Source organism: Salvelinus namaycush, chromosome 35 (assembly GCF_016432855.1).
Source record: "Salvelinus namaycush isolate Seneca chromosome 35, SaNama_1.0, whole genome shotgun sequence".
Taxonomy (NCBI): Eukaryota; Metazoa; Chordata; class Actinopteri; order Salmoniformes; family Salmonidae; genus Salvelinus; species Salvelinus namaycush.
The window spans coordinates 7,661,108-7,680,509 of record NC_052341.1 but is presented as its reverse complement, the minus strand read 5'-3'; the positions used below and the strand labels follow the sequence as shown (position 1 = coordinate 7,680,509).

The 19,402-nt window shown below is 44.8% G+C and overlaps 1 protein-coding gene across 2 annotated transcripts in view; it reads left to right on the top strand.

Annotated features, from left to right (window-relative positions):
* Positions 1 to 446: 446 nt before the first annotated feature.
* LOC120029604 (CDP-diacylglycerol--glycerol-3-phosphate 3-phosphatidyltransferase, mitochondrial-like) overlaps positions 447 to 19,402 on the top strand; it is a 31,090-nt gene continuing 12,134 nt past the window's right edge. For both annotated transcript variants that reach the window (XM_038974890.1, XM_038974891.1), the window contains exons 1-9: positions 447 to 563; positions 11,793 to 12,000; positions 12,185 to 12,359; positions 12,446 to 12,635; positions 12,750 to 12,928; positions 15,436 to 15,644; positions 15,883 to 16,174; positions 17,354 to 17,502; positions 17,763 to 17,901. In XM_038974890.1, coding sequence (XP_038830818.1) covers positions 448 to 563; positions 11,793 to 12,000; positions 12,185 to 12,359; positions 12,446 to 12,635; positions 12,750 to 12,928; positions 15,436 to 15,644; positions 15,883 to 16,174; positions 17,354 to 17,502; positions 17,763 to 17,882 — 1,638 coding nt within the window. In that variant the 5' untranslated portion in view covers position 447 and the 3' untranslated portion in view covers positions 17,883 to 17,901. The remainder of the gene's footprint in view (positions 564 to 11,792; positions 12,001 to 12,184; positions 12,360 to 12,445; positions 12,636 to 12,749; positions 12,929 to 15,435; positions 15,645 to 15,882; positions 16,175 to 17,353; positions 17,503 to 17,762; positions 17,902 to 19,402) is intronic.

The following is a 19,402-nucleotide window of genomic DNA, read 5'->3' as shown; positions in this document are numbered from 1 at the left end:
TCCAATACAGAGGAAAGTTGGGGAGAGGAGGATGGCAGGAAGGGACAGAAGAGAGGAGGCTATTTTTTTAGGGTGGGACACAGCCAGTTGAATAAGTCCTTAAATGTGATAGGAAAGCATCCAACAGGAAAGTGTGATTATTGCCAGGAAACAGAGACCGTGGTGCATGTACTGCTACAGTATCAGAGGGAAAGAGAGAGGCTGAGATCTAGTATGAGGGAGAAGGGGATACAATAGATTAGTTTAAATAGTATATTGAGTAGAACGTCCTTAGATATAGTCTCAAATATTTGTTATCTTTTTTGAAGAGCAACTTGGCTGGCAGGTAGGATTTAGTTCCTCCGTGTCTCTGGCCCACACTCCAGTACAGTAGGTGGCGGTAATGCACCATAACATTGGATGCCAACCGCCGATAAACCCCACCGAAGAAGAAGAACGGCTGTAAAGATGGCGGCTCCCATAACGTGGAGGAGGCTGTGGTACTGTGTGTACTCGCCTGCCATGGCTGGGGTTTTCACCCGAATATCAGACCGATTCTTCCGTACACGCGATCGGAGGAGAGGGTAAGATACGACTGTTGTGGAACTTAAGTGGAGAAGAAAAAGAGAGACAACACTGTTTTTCTTCGTCAGACGTAATGACAGCGCTCACATGACAACCTCTAGCTGGGTATGTCAACTCCACGATGAGAACAACTCGGCTAGCCAACCACTTGTCGTGGCAGAGATGTATGCGTGCAGCCAGTCTTTACTTACACAATGTTTCAGTGTTCTTTCATAATGTAGGAAAAAAAGCTATGTTGTCATTTTTCTAGCGTGCGTCAAATATTATTGCCACACGTTTTCTGTTGTAATCTGATTGTTGCTTGCGAATAGTTTCATAATGTAATTTGATAATATTATGGTCATGGCGAAGGTTACATAATAAACATAAGCGTGCAAATTCAGCCAGCACATGTAAGCGTTGCAAAACATTATCTCCCCTTGAATTTTCTTCCGGTTGCTTAGGCGTACTTTTATTTGTGAATTTAAATTTCCACCCTATGTGTTGTCAAGTCTCTGTGTAGGGTAACGTTAACAGTAACTCAGAAATTCTCAGAATGAGGAAATCTCTCTCGGGTCTTTTTGTGGTTTCCTGAAAACCTGAAGTTGCAACAACTGCCAGATATCTGTCTGCCAGTCAGTCTGTCCATACCTGCATATAGTCACGTGCCTCAGTTTCACATCTTTATTATCTACCATAGAGCGACACGCATGCACACTGAGCTCTGAGTCTGTCTCTGGCCTAGGCTTAACTGGGAGTGCCAAGGTCGGTTCTGGAGGTAGCTTTGGGACACAACGTAGTCTGTGTTTTGGTTGGACTCCCTGAGTTGTGCACCGTTCTGGTGGTCCAACCAATACACAGACTACTAGTCTGGTGGATGTCATCCAGAAGGGGGAGATCAACCCTGGGCAGTCAAGGCTACTCCTCATTCAGACTAGAGCTGTCTCCCAAATGGCCCCATATTCCCTATATACTGTACTACATTTGACCAGGGAAAGTAGTACACTGAGGGGGGAATATGGGGCCATTTGGGACACAACTTTGAGCTTTATCTTCAACCCCATGACCTAAGAAGGCTATCATCACCTAGACAAGCTAGGCGATGGGACTAATGGCCGTAGAGACGGAACAGTTTTATCTCAAACATGATCTGTAGATATAGCTAACTAGCCAGATGCACTACATGACCAAAGGTATGTGGACACCTGCTCAGAGGTTGGAACATCGCTGCGGGGACTTGCTTCCATTCAGCCTCAAGAGTATTAGTGAGGTCGGGCACTGATGTTGGCCCTTGCTCACAGTCCGCGTTCCAATTCATCCCAAAGGTGTTCCATGGGGTTGAGGTCAGGGCTCTGTGCAGGCTAGTGTGCGGCTGCTTGGCCATGGAAAAATTTCATGAAACTCCCGACGAACAGTTCTTGTGCTGACGTTGCTTCCAGAGGCAGTTTGAAACTCGGTAATGAGTGTTGCAACCGTGGACAGACAATTGTTTTTTCCACTTCACAATAACAGCACTTACAGTTGACCGGGGCAGCTCTAGCAGGGCAGAAATGTAACAAACTGGAATCCTATGACTGCCATGCTGAAAGTCACTTGAGCTCTTCAGTAAGGCCATTCTACTGCCAATGTTTGTCTATGGAGATTGCATGGCAGTGTGCTTGATTTTATACACCTGTCAGCAACGGGTGTAGCTGAAATGGCCGCATCCACTAATTTGAAGGGATGCCCACATACTTTTGTGTATATAGTGTATGTCTTCCCTTCCATAAGCTTCTGGTTGCTTAAGGCATACTTTTATCTGTGAATTTCTATTTCTGTCTCCTTGTGTTGTCAAGTCTCTGTGTGTAGAGTAAGACTAGCTCAGAAATTCTCAGCATGAGGAAATCTCTCTCGGGTGTTTTTGTGGTTTCCTGAAAACCTGAAGTTGCAACAACTGCCGTCTGTCTGTCTGTCGGACAGTCTGTCCACACCTGTGTATAGTCACATGCCTCAGTTTCACATCATCTTTAGTAGCTACCATAGAGCGACTATGAGCTTACAACTTTGAGCTTTATCTTCATCCGAAAGACCTGAGGAGGCTATCATCATCACCTAGACTAGCTAGGCTATATAATGGCCGTAGACAGAATGGTCATGGCACATAGAGGCTTGGCTACAGTGTCAGTTCTACACAGCGTCAGTGCTCCATTTACTTAGCCAAGAGACAGAGGAATGGGAAAGGCTACAGAGGGGAGGGAGACGCTTGCATGTATTCGGGGTAATATACATTAGGGCACACCGTAGCAAAACGTTTTTAAGTTGAAATTGAGTTCAAGTAGTCCCTCCATGTTTCAGTCTGTTTTCTTCCGTTTAATGCCTAATAGGAAATGAAAGACACGTCTGTCAATGGCCTCCTGACTGTGAGGTAGAAGAGGGGAGGATTGTGTTGCCGTAGACTTGGTTGTAATAAGAAACTGTAAATAGAAGGCACAATGATCTGAATTCACCCTCGAGGACTCATACAAATACACAAGGCAACCAAGTTCTCACAACTGAAATAGCTTGCCTTTACTAAGCTGTCACCGGTACATATTGGCTATGTGTCCGAATACCTAGACTTGCGTTCTAAATAGTAGGCATTTTAGGTATGTGAAAATATAACGTTTTATAGAATTAGAAATTTCAAAAATCGAGTACTTTAAATGCAAATGTTATATACATTTCGGCTTTTCATCTAGTAGAATTCGTTGCTCACGCACCGTTTTGAGTAGATGTCCTGGATGGGTGGGAGCACGGGCCCAGTGACGTACTGGGCCGTCTTCACCACTTACTGGATGGCCTTGCGGTCGTGGATGGCGCAGTTCTGGTACCAGGTCGGGATGCAACCAGTCAGGATGCTCTTGATGCAGCGGTAGTATTTGGAGAGGACCCTGGGTGGCATGCCAAATTTCTTCAGCCGCATTAGGCTGTAGAGACTAGGGTTGCACATTTTGGGGAATATTCAGAGGTGAAAACTTTCTGTGGGAATTAATGGAAATATTTGCAAATTAATATTAATACCATTTAAATGTAATGTTTTTTGCATTGGATATATTTACCATATCATATGGAGACAGAAACATAAACTTTATCATAAGTAGACAGAATTGCAAATTATTAAATCCTTCCAATAGAAATAAAAAAAACTTTAGTTACGAGTTGAACTTTAATTAAATTAGTTGACTCTTCACATGGGATGGTTTCACTAGACAACAAAATAAATGGAATATTGAATGATCCATCACAAATCGCCAAAATGTTTAAAACATACATCTGTAAAATTATAGTCTAGAAACTAAAGCTTTTGTTGTCTTCCTCTCAGGCTTCCATATATTCTCCCTGGACCTCTTCAATGTCCACCTCTTGAAGCCTCATCTTCACTGTCACGTTCCAACCTTGTTGAGGATGGCTTGTTGTCAGGCTCAAAAAGCATCAAATTTGCCCAGATGGCCACCAATTTTTCAACCCTTGTATTGGTCAGCCTGTTGCGTGTTTTGGTGTGTGTGTTCCCAAACAAGGACCAGTTGCTGAGGCGGCTGATGTTGGTGGGATTTGGAAGTTGATGGGGGCAACGGGGGAAAGAGCCTCAGATCCACAAAGTCCCTTCCACCAGGTGGCTGATGAGATATGTTGGCATGACTGCCATATTGCATCTCCATCCCAAAGCCCTTGTTTGGAAGTGTACTTCGCCAGACTGCCAAGAACCTTGCCCTGTCGAGACACGGTAGTGATGACACCATAGGCCTTGTTGATCTCTGCACCAGACAGGATGCACTTGCCAGCATACTTTGGGTCCAACATGTACACTGCGGCGTGTATGGGCTTCAGGTAGACATCTTCACGCTTATTGATGTATTTGAGAAGTGCAGTTTCCTCTGCTTGGAGCAACAATGAAGTCATCAGGGCAGTATGGATTTCTTCTCTTACATCTGCAAGCTGAGTCTGAACATCAGACAGGATGGCATTGTCTCCCTCAATCCATGCAATGGCTACTGCTATAGGTTTCAGGCTGCTTACCGCTCTCTCCCAAAATACATCATCCAGGAGGATCCTCTTGATGGGGCTGTCTATATCGACTGACTGATATGGCCATTTCTTGGCAAGACTCCCCTCCAGGAAACTGTCAAACATGACAACACCACCCCAACGGGTGTTGCTGGGCAGCTTTAATGTGGTGCTCTTATTCTTCACTTTGCTTGGTGAGGTAGATTGCTGCGATAACTTGATGACCCTTCACATACCTAACCATTTCCTTGGCTCTCTTGTAGAGTGTATCCATTGTTTCAGTGCCATGAGGAGCAGATTCAATGTATGAGCAGCACAACCAATGGGTGTGATGTGAGGGTAGGGCTCCTCCACTTTAGACCAAGCAGCCTTCATGTTCACAGCATTGTCTGATCAGTGCAAATACCTTTTGTGGTCCAAGGTCATTGACTGCCTTCAGCTCATCTGCAATGTAGAGACTGATGTCTGTTGTCCCTTGTCTGTGCTCTTGTGGAATACTGGTTGAGGGGTGGAGATGATGTAGTTAATTATTCCTTGCCCACGAACATTCGACCACCCATCAGATATTGCAATAGTCTGCTTTCTCTATGATTTGCTTGACCTTCACTTGAACTCCTGTTGACCTCTGCATCCAGCAAATTAGTAGATAAAGCATGTCTGGTTGGAGGGATGTATGCTGGGCAAAGAACATTCAGAAATCTCTTCCAATACACATTGCCTGTGCGCATCAGAGGTGAACCAGTTGCATACACCGCTCGAGCAAGACATTCATCAGCATTTCTCTGACTATGTTCCTCCATTGAGTAAAAAAAAAACTGATTCCAGGAGGACCATGAGCTGTTGCTATCGATAAGGTGTCTGATTCATCATTTTCACCTCGAATAGAAGTAGAGGGACTTTTGTCAGAAGTTGCTTGTGAGCGCTGAGGGAACTTTATGCACTTGGCCAGATGATTCTGCATCTTTGTTGCATTCTTCCCATATGATTTGGCACAGTATTTGCAAATGTACATAGCTTTTCCTTCTACATTAGCTGCAGTGAAATGTCTCCACACATCAGATAGTGCCTGTGGCATTTTTCTGTAAAGATTAGAAAAGAAATTGTAAAAAAATAAAATCCTGACTACAATTCCATGTACAGATAAATAGTTAAGCAGTTAGATTAAACAACTCCTTTTGTAAGAAATGTTTTAAAATGAAACCTGTATGGAAACAGTTGAATTAACACTCCTCAGTTAGCAGGCTCAAGCAAGCTAAAACCTACATGGTAGCAAAAACTAACTAGCAGAAATTGTGAACAAGTTAGAAATAATTTAAACACACTTGGCTGTAGGCTACTACAGGTTTATGACCCCCCCCCCCCATAAATACCTTTCTCCCTTTTCTCTCCACTCTGAGTGGACTCTTGGAAAGCCCTTAGTACCACAGAAAAAGTGTGGTTACATCAAAAGGTTGGGGAATGGAACAATAATTCCCCTTTTCAACCAGTTGAAAGTATCCGTTGGTACTTCAAGAATATGATGTCAGATCAGATGTTGTCTGGGACATTATATCTGATGATAGGACGACATGCATTATATCTTGGAAAGTCTACACATTCTAGTTATCAGATTCACATAGAATTGTTGTGCAATTTAAATGTTTAAATATAAAACTATTTGTGCTAAAATTACATTTATTCTTTTCATTCTAAATGAGAGAATTGTTTTCATAAGTAAACTATGTTCACTCAGTGGCCAAGTGAACAGACATTGGTTGGAGAGGGATGAAACGCGTCCTTCTCTTCATAAGAGAAGATAATTTAAGCTAGTGTTCGTGCAGATAACCAAGAATTTTACGACGTTCAGATGAGACTGATAGAAGGTAAAGAATAATTAATGACTGACTGCTATTGATATAAAATATCTTTAAGAGTGGATTTGAGATAGCCGCTCTATATAAATGAACACTTCCGTGGTGCCCCAGGTTATTAATGAGTTAATTGTTGTATGATTTAATTCAATCACGTAATCGATTTGATAAAATGGCCTTTCATGTCATTTAATCATACTAGAGACAACACAGTATTGTAATCAAAACTTACCAGAAAGCATGTAGTCCTTAGCTCAGACAGTGTAGTAGTGTGGGCTCAATAGCATCTCATTAGTGTGCAAGATCTTGACAATCAACTGTACATGTGATGGAAGAATGCACTGTGCATGCAGAGGGTTGCAATTCCATTGAATTGGGGATAGTTTGACCAAAATATGCCACAAGACCTAGAATTGCCTTTTGTGTATCCCCCCCCCCCCCCCCCCCCCCCCCAAAAAACCTGTTTATAAGAACTTTTTTGATGAATTTAAGCAACATTCCCGGGCTTAACTTCCCATGGAAAACTTCTGGGAAATTTACCTGAAAGTTTCTGACCATTTGCAACCCTAGTAGAGACGCTGTTGTGCCCTCTTGACAAGAGTGGTGGTGTTGGTCCATGTCAAGTCCTCAATGATGTGGACGCTGAGGAACTTAACTGATGACTCTACTGCAGTCCCGTTGATGTGGATCGGGGCATGTTCCCTTCTCTGCTTCCTGGATTCAACAATCAATTCCTTTGTTTTGCTGACGTTGAGGAAGAGGTTGTTATTCTGGCACTGCAATGCCAGTTCACTTACATCCCTACAGGCTGACTTGTCATTGTTGGTTATCAGGCTTACAAACGTGGTGTCATCAGCAAAGTTGACGATGGAGTTGGTGTCGTGACCGGGGTGAGCGCGACGGGGTGATAGTCATTTGGGCATGTCACCTTGTTTTTCTTGGCCATTGGTACGATGGTCGTCTCCTTGGAGCAGGTGGCGACTACAGCCTGGGACAGGTTGACAATGTCAGGGAAGACGCCTGCCAGTCCTTGCCACATGCGTCGTGAGTCTGAGTTGTCAGACATCAATTTTTGTCTATCTTTTTGCGTCCCTAATGGATTCAGGGCTTTTACCTGCTTGCCTTATACTCGTCGTGCGCCACAGAGTCATCGGGTTTTGTTGTGCTGACAATAAATGCTGCAGTATGGTCTCTCAGCATGGTACGGATATCTACGTTCATCCAGGGGTTTTGGTACTTTTATTTTATTTAACTAGGCAAGTTAAGAACAAATTCTTATTTACAATGACTGCCGAGCAAAAGGCCTCCTGCGGGGATAGGGTCTGGGATTAAAAATATAGGAAAAAACACACATCGCAACGAGAGACACACTACATAAAGAGAGACCTAAGACAACACAGCATGATAGTGTCGTGTCTTTGCTATCATTAAATTGAAGACTTATAGTTTATATCAAAGATTTCTGTAATTAGGGATTACGCATCAACTGATTAATAACGTAACTAATTAACTATGAATTTGGGGCACCAGGGAAACTGTTCAGATTACAAAGTTATAATTTACCAATATAACCTTTCAGATATTTTCATATCTGATCAATAATTGTCTTCTGATTTAATGATTTATTTATTTTACCTCACGTTAGTCTCATTCCAAACGTCATAAATTGTTGGTTATCTGTACGAACCCAGTCTTCACTATGAGTCATCCATACATCAATTGTCTTAAATCATTTATTTATTACTAACTAAGTAATTCACAGAAATGCATAAACAAACTTAAAATGGTTACATGAAATGATAGGAGAGATATGCCCTAGTGGGCTGAACCGGCATGGCGGCTTGTTAGACAAAGGGAAAATTGGGGGTCGACTAAAGTCACTACAGAGTTCATAATTATAACAATTGACATGCTAATCCTTTACACATGAACGCTGACTCATTCGGGAACAATTGCAATCAATATACACTGCTCAAAAAAATAAAGGGAACACTTAAACAACACAATGTAACTCCAAGTCAATCACACTTCTGTGAAATCAAACTGTCCACTTAGGAAGCAACACTGATTGAAAATAAATTCCACATGCTGTTGTGCTAATGGAATAGACAACAGGTGGAAATTATAGGCAATTAGCAAGACACCCCCAATAAAGGAGTGGTTCTGCAGGTGGTGACCACAGACCACTTCTCAGTTCCTATGCTTCCTGGCTGATGTTTTGGTCACTTTTGAATGCTGGCGGTGCTTTCACTCTAGTGGTAGCATGAGACGGAGTCTACAACCCACACAAGTGGCTCAGGTAGTGCAGCTCATCCAGGATGGCACATCAATGCGAGCTGTGGCAAGAAGGTTTGCTGTGTCTGTCAGCGTAGTGTCCAGAGCATGGAGGCGCTACCAGGAGACAGGCCAGTACATCAGGAGACGTGGAGGAGGCCGTAGGAGGGCAACAACCCAGCAGCAGGACCGCTACCTCCGCCTTTGTGCAAGGAGGAGCAGGTGGAGCACTGCCAGAGCCCTGCAAAATGACCTCCAGCAGGCCACAAATGTGCATGTGTCTGCTCAAACGGTCAGAAACAGACTCCATGAGGGTGGTATGAGGGCCCGACGTCCACAGGTGGGGGTTGTGCTTACAGCCCAACACCGTGCAGGACGTTTGGCATTTGCCAGAGAACACCAAGATTGGCAAATTCGCCACTGGCGCCCTGTGCTCTTCACAGATGAAAGCAGGTTCACACTGAGCACATGTGACAGAGTCTGGAGACGCCGTGGAGAACGTTCTGCTGCCTGCAACATCCTCCAGCATGACCGGTTTGGCGGTGGGTCAGTCATGGTGTGAGGTTGCATTTCTTTGGGGGGCCGCACAGCCCTCCATGTGCTCGCCAGAGGTAGCCTGACTGCCATTAGGTACTGAGATGAGATCCTCAGACCCCTTGTGAGACCATATGCTGGTGTGGTTGGCCCTGGGTTCCTCCTAATGCAAGACAATGCTAGACCTCATGTGGCTGGAGTGTGTCAGCAGTTCCTGCAAGAGGAAGGCATTGATGCTATGGACTGGCCCGCCCGTTCCCCAGACCTGAATCCAATTGAGCACATCTGGGACATCATGTCTCGCTCCATCCACCAACGCCACGTTGCACCACAGACTGTCCAGGAGTTGGCGGATGCTTTAGTCCAGATCTGGGAGGAGATCCCTTAGGAGACCATCCGCCACCTCATCAGGAGCATGCCCAGGCGTTGTAGGGAGGTCATACAGGCACGTGGAGGCCACACACACTACTGAGCCTCATTTTGACTTGTTTTAAGGACATTACATCAAAGTTGGATCAGCCTGTAGTGTGGTTTTCCACTTTAATTTTGAGTGTGACTCCAAATCCAGACCTCCATGGGTTGATTAAATTTGATTTCCATTGATAATTTTTGTGTGATTTTGTTGTCAGCACATTCAACTATGTAAATAAAAAAGTATTTAATAAGAATATTTCATTCATTCAGATCTAGGATGTGTTATTTTAGTGTTCCCTTTATTTTTTTGAGCAGTGTATATATATTTACGCTCTGTGTCGTCTTGCTCGCTGGAGAAAAGTTAGTTTCTGTTGGAGAGTTTGGTCCGTCTTTCTGTCTTGGTTATTGTGGATAGTTCAGAGTGACATTCGTTATAGAATGGATGTTTCGGCGGTTGTCGTTCTTCGCGTTGAATGATACCGAATTCCTAGCTGCGGACTAGTAGTCAATATCAAAGACTTATTCGTCTAAGAGTTTAACCACGTGGTATGGTTAACATTCAGCAATGGTACTCAACCTTTGTTCTCCTCCTATGGAGAAAAAACATGGTCTAGTGATAATTTCTCAGAGTTGGGTTTTTATTAGGATTTGCAGAAAGGGCTGTCCCAGGATGTCTGACCCAACTGGGCTCAGGGGCGGGTCCTCGGATTTAGTTCAAATCAAAAGGGATTTGTATTTTTCTTCATTAAACAGTCCAAAATCATATTACACAATTATACAAACAGTATCATACTCACTCATTCATTTTATACAACAATTAGATGTAAACCTCATATCTGAGGTTATTATATAAACAGCGGTATGGTAATGTAGCCACACAGTCTCCCATGAGTTTCCCGAGTTGTGACAAACGGACATGTTAATAGCTGGAATCTTCACCGATCTTTTATACTTTTTCCGGAACATGAAATCTGTTCGTACCTCAAGTTCTGTGAGGTGGAAGAAACCCCTTTGTCCTGAAAGTTTACCCTCTCTCTAATACTGTTTGGCCATGAGGAGATTCTCAGGAATTTACGACGTCTCTCTGTGACCACAGCATGGGTTGAAGGAGGAAAGGGGGAGGCAGGGAGAGGGGGATGGGCTTTATGTACCTAAACAGGCAACGTCATGACAATAGCAACATGACAACAATTGTTATTGTGGGTACATCAACACATTTCCTAATGAAGCCTGTGACTGGTGTATATTCCTCAATGTTGATGGATGAGTCCTGGTGGGATGAATCTTTGAACCTATTCCAATTTAGTATTCTCAAAATAGTCCTGCAGCATCTGCCTACTCTGTCCATCACCTTACTATTCTGTTTTGGTGGCTCCCTCTTGAGTTGCTGCTTGTAGGTGGGGAGTAGGGACAGAGATGTGATCTGATTGACCGAAGTGGGGGCGGGGGATGGCTTTGTACGCGTCGCAAATGTTTGTATACTGAACAAAAATATAAATGCAACATGTCATTTCTCTACCATAAGCCGCCTCCAACATAGTTTTAGGGAATTTGGCAGTACGTCCAACTGCAGAGCACTTGTGGAGGTCCTGGGCTGGCGTGGTTACATCTGGCTTCTTCCCCGGGGGATCGTCTGAGACCGCTGACAACCAAAGAATTCCTGCACAGACTGTTAGAAACCATCTCAGGGAAGCTCATCGGCTTGCTTGTCGTCCTCATCAGGGTCTTGACCTGACTGCAGTTCAACGTTGTAACTGACTTCAGTGGGCAAATGCTCACCTTCTATGGCCACTGGCACGCTGGAGAAGTGTGCTCTTCACGGATTAATCCCAATTTCAACTGTACCGGGCAGATGGCAGACAATGTGTCTGGTGTTGTGTGGGCGAGCGGTTTGATGATGTCAACGTTGTGGACAGAGTGCCCCATGGTGGGGTTATGTTATGGGCAAGCTACGGACAACGAACACAATTGCATTTTATCAATGCAATTTGAATGCACAAGATCCTGAGGCTCGTTGTCATGCCATTCATCGGCTGCCATTTGTTCAGTGTTTATCTATAGGAGGCAATTACCACTCCAGCTGAAGGCTTCCATGGAAGTAATTCCTATCCCTCCCTTTCTCTCTTCCTCTCCATGCCCCCCCTCCCCCCCAAGGTCATTGTTGCTCCTAGCCCCTCTCCTAGCAGAGGCAGACTCTTCTCCCCTTCCTCTCTTCAGATCCCCCGGGTCGACTGGAGCTCAGGGCACCGATGGTCTCCATGCCCGCTTCCTTTGGATGGCAGAACATGTGCCTGCCTTCAGGGTGCCTGGCACACACATCCACATCCTCACCTCCCCTGACCAGTTTTACCAGGCAATGAAGGTAAGGTGTGTGTGTGTGTGAGAGAGAGGGTGTGGAGCTTTCCCTAAGTCATGTGCTGTACTAAAGATGGTGTACTAAACATTCCCCCAAAAATGATGAAAATAATCACTTTTTTGGGGGGTGAAGCCTCCTTGTTTGTCCTGTAATACCTGATTTAAACAAATTTCTTGTGTTTTCTGTTCAGGCTCGAATAAAGACGGCTAAGAGGCGAGTGGTGATGGCCTCGCTGTATCTGGGTACAGGACCCCTGGAACAGGACCTGGTGGACTGTATGCAGGAAGCTCTGCAGCGTTCACAGGAGGTTGACAACTCCGACCTGCAGGTCTCCATTCTTTTAGACTACACACGCGGCTCACGAGGTAGGAGGGGTTCTGTGTATGCGAGAGGGAAAATACCATAACTCTTACCAAGCTCAATGGGTGTCTGTGACCCCCTCTGTGTCTAGGTCAGACTAACTCTAGGACCATGTTACTGCCGTTGCTGCAGCAGTACAGCAGTCGGATGCGTGTGTCTCTGTACCATACCCCTGACCTGAGAGGGCTGCTCCGGCTCCTGGTCCCACAGCGCTTCAACGAGACCATCGGGGTACAGCACATAAAAGCCTACCTGTTTGACGATGACCTCATCATCAGCGGGTACACACACACGAACACACACACCATTGTTGTAGTTGTTGGTGTTTTTCTCATACAGTTGATGTTGCTTGGTATACCTTTTTTACCTGTCTCTTCCATCTCTCCCCTCCGTAGGGCCAACCTGAGTGACTCGTACTTCACCAACAGACAGGACCGCTATGTGCTCCTGGAGAACTGTTGGGAGGTGGCAGACTTCTTCTCTGATCTGGTGGGTGCCGTGGGAGACGTGTCATTACAGCTACAGCCTGACAACTCTGTCAGCATGATGGAGAACATGGTGCACCCCTACAGAGGTATAAAACACATGCGTAACACCAATACATACAATGCATTCGGGAAGTATTCAGACCCCTTCACTTTTTACATATTTTGTTACGTTACAGCCTTATTCTAAAATAGTTTTTTCTCAATCTACACACAATACCCCATAATGACAAATCAAAAACAGTTTTTGGGAGATTTTAGCAAATGTATTACTACTCTGTTGAAGCAACTTTGGCAGCGATTACAGCCTTAAGTCTTCTTGGGTATGACGCTACAAGCTTGGCACTCATGTATTTGGTGAGTTTCTCACATTCTTCTCTGCAAATCCTCTCAAGCTCTGTCAGGTTGTATGGGGAGCGTCACTGCACAACTATTTTCAGGTCTCTCCAGAGATGTTCGATCGGGTTCAAATCCGGGCTCAGAGACTTGTTCCGAAGCCACTCCTGCGTTGTCTTGGCCTGTTGGAAGTTACTCTCTGTACTTTGCTCTGTTCATCTTTCCCTCGATCCTGACTAGTCTCCCGGTCCCTGCCGCTGGAAAACATCCCCACAGCATGATGCTGCCAACACCATGCTACACCGTAGGGATGGTATTGGCCAGGTGATGAGCATTGCCTGGTTTCCTCCAGACTTGGCATTCAGGCCAAGGAGTTCAGTCTTGGTTTAATCAGATCAGATAATCTTTTTTCTCATGGTCATTGTCCATTAGGTGCCTTTTGGCAAACTCCAAGCGGCCTGTCATGTGCCTTTCACTGAGGAGTGGCTTTCATCTGGCCACGCTACCATTAAGGTCTGATTGGTGGACTTCTGCAGAGATGGTTGTCCTTCTGGAAGGTTCTCCCATATCCACAGAGGAGCTCTGTCAGAGTGATCATTGGGTTCGTGGTCACCTCCCTGACCAAGGCCCTTCTCCCCCGATTGCTCAGTTTGGCAGGACGGCCAGCTCTAGGAAGAGTCTTGGTGGTTCCAAACTTCTTCGATTTCAGAATGATGAAGGCCACTGTGTTCTTGGACCTTCAATGCTGCAGACATTTTTTGGTACCCTTCCCCAGATCTGTGACTCGACACAATCCTGTCTGAGCTCTACGAGCAATTCCTTCGACCTCATGGCTTGGTTTTGCTTTGACATGCAGTGTCAACTGAGGGACCGTATATAGACAGATGTGTGCCTTTCCAAATCATGTCCAATCAATTGAATTTACCACAGGTGGACTCCAATCAAGTTGTAGAAACATCTCAAGGATGATCAATGGAAACAGGATGCACCTGAGCTCAATTTCGAGTCTCATAGCAAAGGGTTTGAATACTTATTTTTAATAAATTTACAAACATTTCTAAACTTGTTTACACTTAGTCATTATGGGGTATTGAGTAAATGGTTTTTATTTAATACATTTTAGAATAAGGCTAATGTAACAAAAGGTGACGGGGTCTGAATACTTTCAGAATGTACTATACATAGCACATAAGTAACACACACATCTACAGAGGTAAAACACTAGGTAAAACACTAGGTGCTTAACTCTTTGCTCAGCTTGGCTGGCAAGTTCTAAATGTAGTGTAATGCGTTGTTCTTGGAAAGGTCCTTGGAATCGGATTAGTTGAAAGTGTAGCTTGTTCCAGCTCAGACACACAGTGAAATCAGAGAACTGGCACGTGTGTGAATGAAAGAGCGAGAGAGTCAGGAGAGGTCGACAGACAGAAAGAAAAATAGTGTGTGAGTGTGTAACCAGAGAACATTCAGTCAGGATGTTGGGTCTGGTGCTAAATGACATCATGTCTGCAGAACCGGACCACAGTTGTCACAGAGACCAGAAATAGAGCAGTGAAGTCACGGAGTTGCTGGTAAACACAGTGGAAGATGCGCGCGCACACACTCTAATCATTAGTGAATGAAGTTCTCCTGCTGGAAGAGGGCAAACTTTACAGTAAAAGCACGTCTTTAGAATGAACTCATGCTGAGGCTTGCAGGTATCTCTCTCTCTCTTTGTCTCTGTCACGTCCGAGAGTGGCGCCAGCCGGCAGGCGTAGTCCAGATATTGACCCATAGCCGTAATGCCCAGAACTAACTTTACACACTCACCTGCTCTACTGCACACATACTATGTGCGTGTGAGCGGGGAGAGAGTTTGTGTATGGTTACACAGAATTGTTAATTGCAAAAATAACAAAGTGGGCACCGCACCTCTTTCGTTTAAAAAGCTGAGGGAGAAATGGAACCACTCTGAAATTCAGACAGAGCTATGGATGCAAGGACTGACCATCCATGCTAACATTTATAGTATTAACGGTGTTTTGAGGCTCTACATTGTTTACATTTATATTGTTTACAAACATGGGACAAAAACAAGCTTATATTTTGGGTTCTGATGGTGTGTGACAGTTGCACTAAGCTCATGAGGTTATATTCTTCAAGAGTTCATTGGTATATATCATTCATTTACAAGTCCAAAAATAGATATAGCAACTAAGGATTCTAGTTTTAACCAGGTCGATCTGTTTTCCTCTCTTACATCCCTACATTATTTTATCACCAGGTAACCGGGATGATTTCTCGGCGTCGGCCCGGCAACACATCATGGAGGTGGTGAACACGGCTCGTACGCGCCAAGACATTGCCAAATCTGAACGTTTGAAGCGGGAGAGCAAGGGGGGAGGGGAGGAGGGAGGGAAGGAGGACACTTGGGTTTTTCCTCTGATTCAGATGAAACCTCTGGGAATACAGGTGGATGAGGAGATCACACAGGTAGTTACACACCTGGACACCACTACCCTCACCAACTAATATTGAACAAAATAACTCACCATTGCATGTGTTTATTATTATTATTATATATTTACATTTACATTTAAGTCATTTAGCAGACGCTCTTATCCAGAGCGACTTACAAATCTATTTAAAATTTAATTTGTGACTTAATAAATGTAAAAATGTGGTGTTTTAGTGAGAGGACACTACATCTGAGCATCTTATTTCCTTGTAGCGTTTGCTGACAGATGCGGATCCCGGTGCAACTGTGTTTCTGACGTCAGGGTATTTCAACCTGACAAGGGCCTACATGTCGCTGGTTCTGGGGGTGGGCGCCGACTATCGGATCCTCACCGCCTCCCCGGAGGTCAACGGGTTTTTCGGTGCCAAGGGCATTGCCGGGGAGATCCCAGCCGCCTACATCCACATTGCCAGACAGTTCTACAGCAAAGTGTGTCAGCTGGGACAGCAGGAGAGAGTTCACCTTCACGAGTATCACAGAGCACACTGGACCTTCCACGCCAAGGGTGGGACACACACACACACAATATAATCCTTGGCCTTAGAGCCTAGATTGATTCTGAATGGTTCTACTCTATTGTGATTAGTTCTGTTTGGCTGTGAGTTATGACTGGTAGTGACGTTCCATGGTCAGACAGTGAGCATCCTAAACGGCACCCTATTACCTATATTGTGTGCTACATTTTTTAACAGCCCTATGGGCCCTGGTCAAAAGTAGTACACTATGTAGGTATTGGGGAATAGGGTGCCATTTGAAACTCACTCATGGGGCCAATTCCACCCTGACAGACTTGTACTGTTCTCTGGCTCTGCTGTTCTGTCCCTGTGGTAACCCAGACATGTTGCGTGAGAGACGGCGCCTTGTCAAGTCGGGGCGGCAGGTAGCCTAGTAGTTAGTGTTGGACTAGTAACCAAAAGGTTGCTAGATCGAATCCATGAGCTGACAAGGTAAAAATTTGTCGTTCTGCCCCTGAACAAGGCAGTTAACCCACTGTTTCTAGGCCGCCATTGTAACTAAGAATTTGTTCTTAACTGACTTGCCTAGTTACATATATATTTTTAAAATTCACCTTTAGCCCCGAGCCAAGGAAACAGTCACTCCTGGGTTTGGATAGACGTTGGGGGTTTCTGTGTGCTTTAGTGTTTCCTTTATAGTTGTGGACATGGTCAACGAGAACCAGATTTAAACATGAAAAAATGCTCTAAGGAATTATATCTGAATTACTACCAACCTTTCGCTGATACTTCATTTATAGAATAAAATGGTAATGTGTCCCAAAGAATATTCTAAACAACTGAAATGTTAGTGGTGCATTAGTAGATTCTTGTAGTTTTTTTTCTTCAAAAGCCAGATTGAGCCACAGAGAGGGGGAAATGAACACACACAGTGAAGCAGCGTCAGTGGAATGTAATTTCACACGATCGTAGAAGTCCCATTTATTAGATAAAGCAGGGCGGGCCGGCCGTTTCCCGTAATCACAGCACACACTGCACGGGAGAAATCACACAGCACCCAGCTGGGAGAGAATCAATGACCATTAGAGTCGACCCTGACCCCCAGCTGCAGAACAAATCACTGATGTTGGGAAACCGCTCTCCCTTTTTCTCTCTCTCCTCCCTCTTTCCTTCCTCCACCAATCCCCCTCTCCTCCCCCTTTTTCCCTCATCCTTCGCTCTCTCTGCAGGGCTGTGGTACTACCTGCGGGGGCAGGTACGGCCGTGCCTGACTCTGATTGGCTCTCCTAACTTTGGCTACCGCTCGGTGCACCGGGACCTGGAGGCCCAGATCGCCATAGTAACAAAGAACCAGGACCTACAGGCCCACTTGCAGGAAGTAGGCCATTCAAACCAACACAACTTTATTTAAACAGACTTGATGGCTCGATACTATGGCTCTGTTTTATACAGCTCTCAACCAAAAGGCCTGTCTACAAAATGCAACTAATTTGATAGTTCCTGGGATCATGAGCTATGTGAAGCTGGTAATAATATGCAGAGCGAGCAAGCAGGGAAACCTGCTGTGTATCTCATATGTGTACACAAACTCGTTCACTCTCTCTCACACAATTACTCTCTCTGTCTCGTCTGTAACAGGAGCAGGAGATGTTGTACCAGAGGTCTACAGAGGTGTCCAGCTCTACGTTCCAGCAGCCAGATCGCCATGTCAAGCTGTGGGTCAAATTGGTCACTCCCCTCATCAAGAACTTCTTCTGAGAGAAACAGCCAAACAAAGGTAACGCCCGCTCACACGCCACAGGTACCACACCCACATACTCCCTCTGAACGATCGTCTCCTAGTCACACACAGAAGTACAGATGCTTTTTATAGAATGGCAGAACTTGGTTTCTCCAAAATGTCCCTAGCCACTGCTATGTGTACCAGCCCTCAACCCAACCTAGCCTAAGGCCGCATCAACCTCAGAAGCTGAACCCAGCTACCCCTGATTTGAATCCTACTCCTTCACACACCTTTATCCACTTTACTCCCCCTCCTCCTCAACGTCCCGTCTCTCTGAGAGAAACTGTCTGACCCATCTGGCCTTTGACCCCTCAGCATCAACATTCTGTAGTCAGCATCTGGACCCATTCGGGTGTGTGAGAGAAAAGTCATTGTGCTGATGGCTAGAGTAGGCGGTGTACTAGGCAGTGGGGTCAAAGGCGGCTTAGACGGGGGAAGGGTGGCTTATTGTGTGTGTTCTAACAGGGATGTAGACTTGCCTTACAGGAAGTATTTTCTTTTTATGGTGACGGTAAATGCTGAAGGGGAGGTGTCTCGTCACCACAATGTTACTCAGTGAGACAAATAGCCACTAAATGTCAGTGTGTGATCACCTGCCGTGAGGGTACAATGATTGATGGGGCCACACATTCCTCGTCATAATCCACAAGCATCCAAATACATGAACAAAGATGTTATCTATCTATAGTTTGTTTTTGTTACTGTGTAGTTCTTGTAAATGAACAAATTTAGAAATGTAAATTGAAACACACACTTAGTGGACACACACACACACACTGAGCATGTGAGGTGGGATCAGGGTCTGTTGACTGACCTAGTCCGGGAAACGGGGTTATCTATAGATGAACATCCATCCTCCCTCCTGCCTCTCAGAAACAGCCCTAGTATCCACTGGCGTAACACAGTTTCTCTGGACCCCCTCCCCAAAAAAATCAAAGTATAGAATACCGTCCATGGTGATTAAATTGCGACATGTCTACACGGGTGGATGCTTATTGAGTCGATTTATAGGGTTTCTGTGGTGCCATGGCGTAACTTTGCTTTAGCTAGTGTATAAAAGTTTATTGGTAGGCCTATTTGGGTGTAATTTTCTCATGTTAAGCACGCTGTCGCAATGCTGCCATTTGTAGCTTGCTGGCTGGTGGCAATGTAATTACTTATTCTGTAAAATTATAAATGTTTGACGAAGCAGCATACGGTACTAATCAGCTACCAATATATATTTTTGGATTATACAACTGTCCTGTATAGGCTACCTGAAAGCATGACATGAACCCTCATGTTCTCTCCCAGCTTGGATAGAAAGTTGTGGATAAAACCAGTCTTAATGGCAAAATGATAGTCGGTCCACCTTCAAAACACTAGCTTACTAGGGATTGTTTCATTATGCAGTGTACTATCTATAGCTTTACAGTGCCTTGGGAAAGTATTCAGACCCTTTGACTTTTTCCACATTTTGTTAGGTTACAGCCTTATTCTAAAATTGATTTAAAAT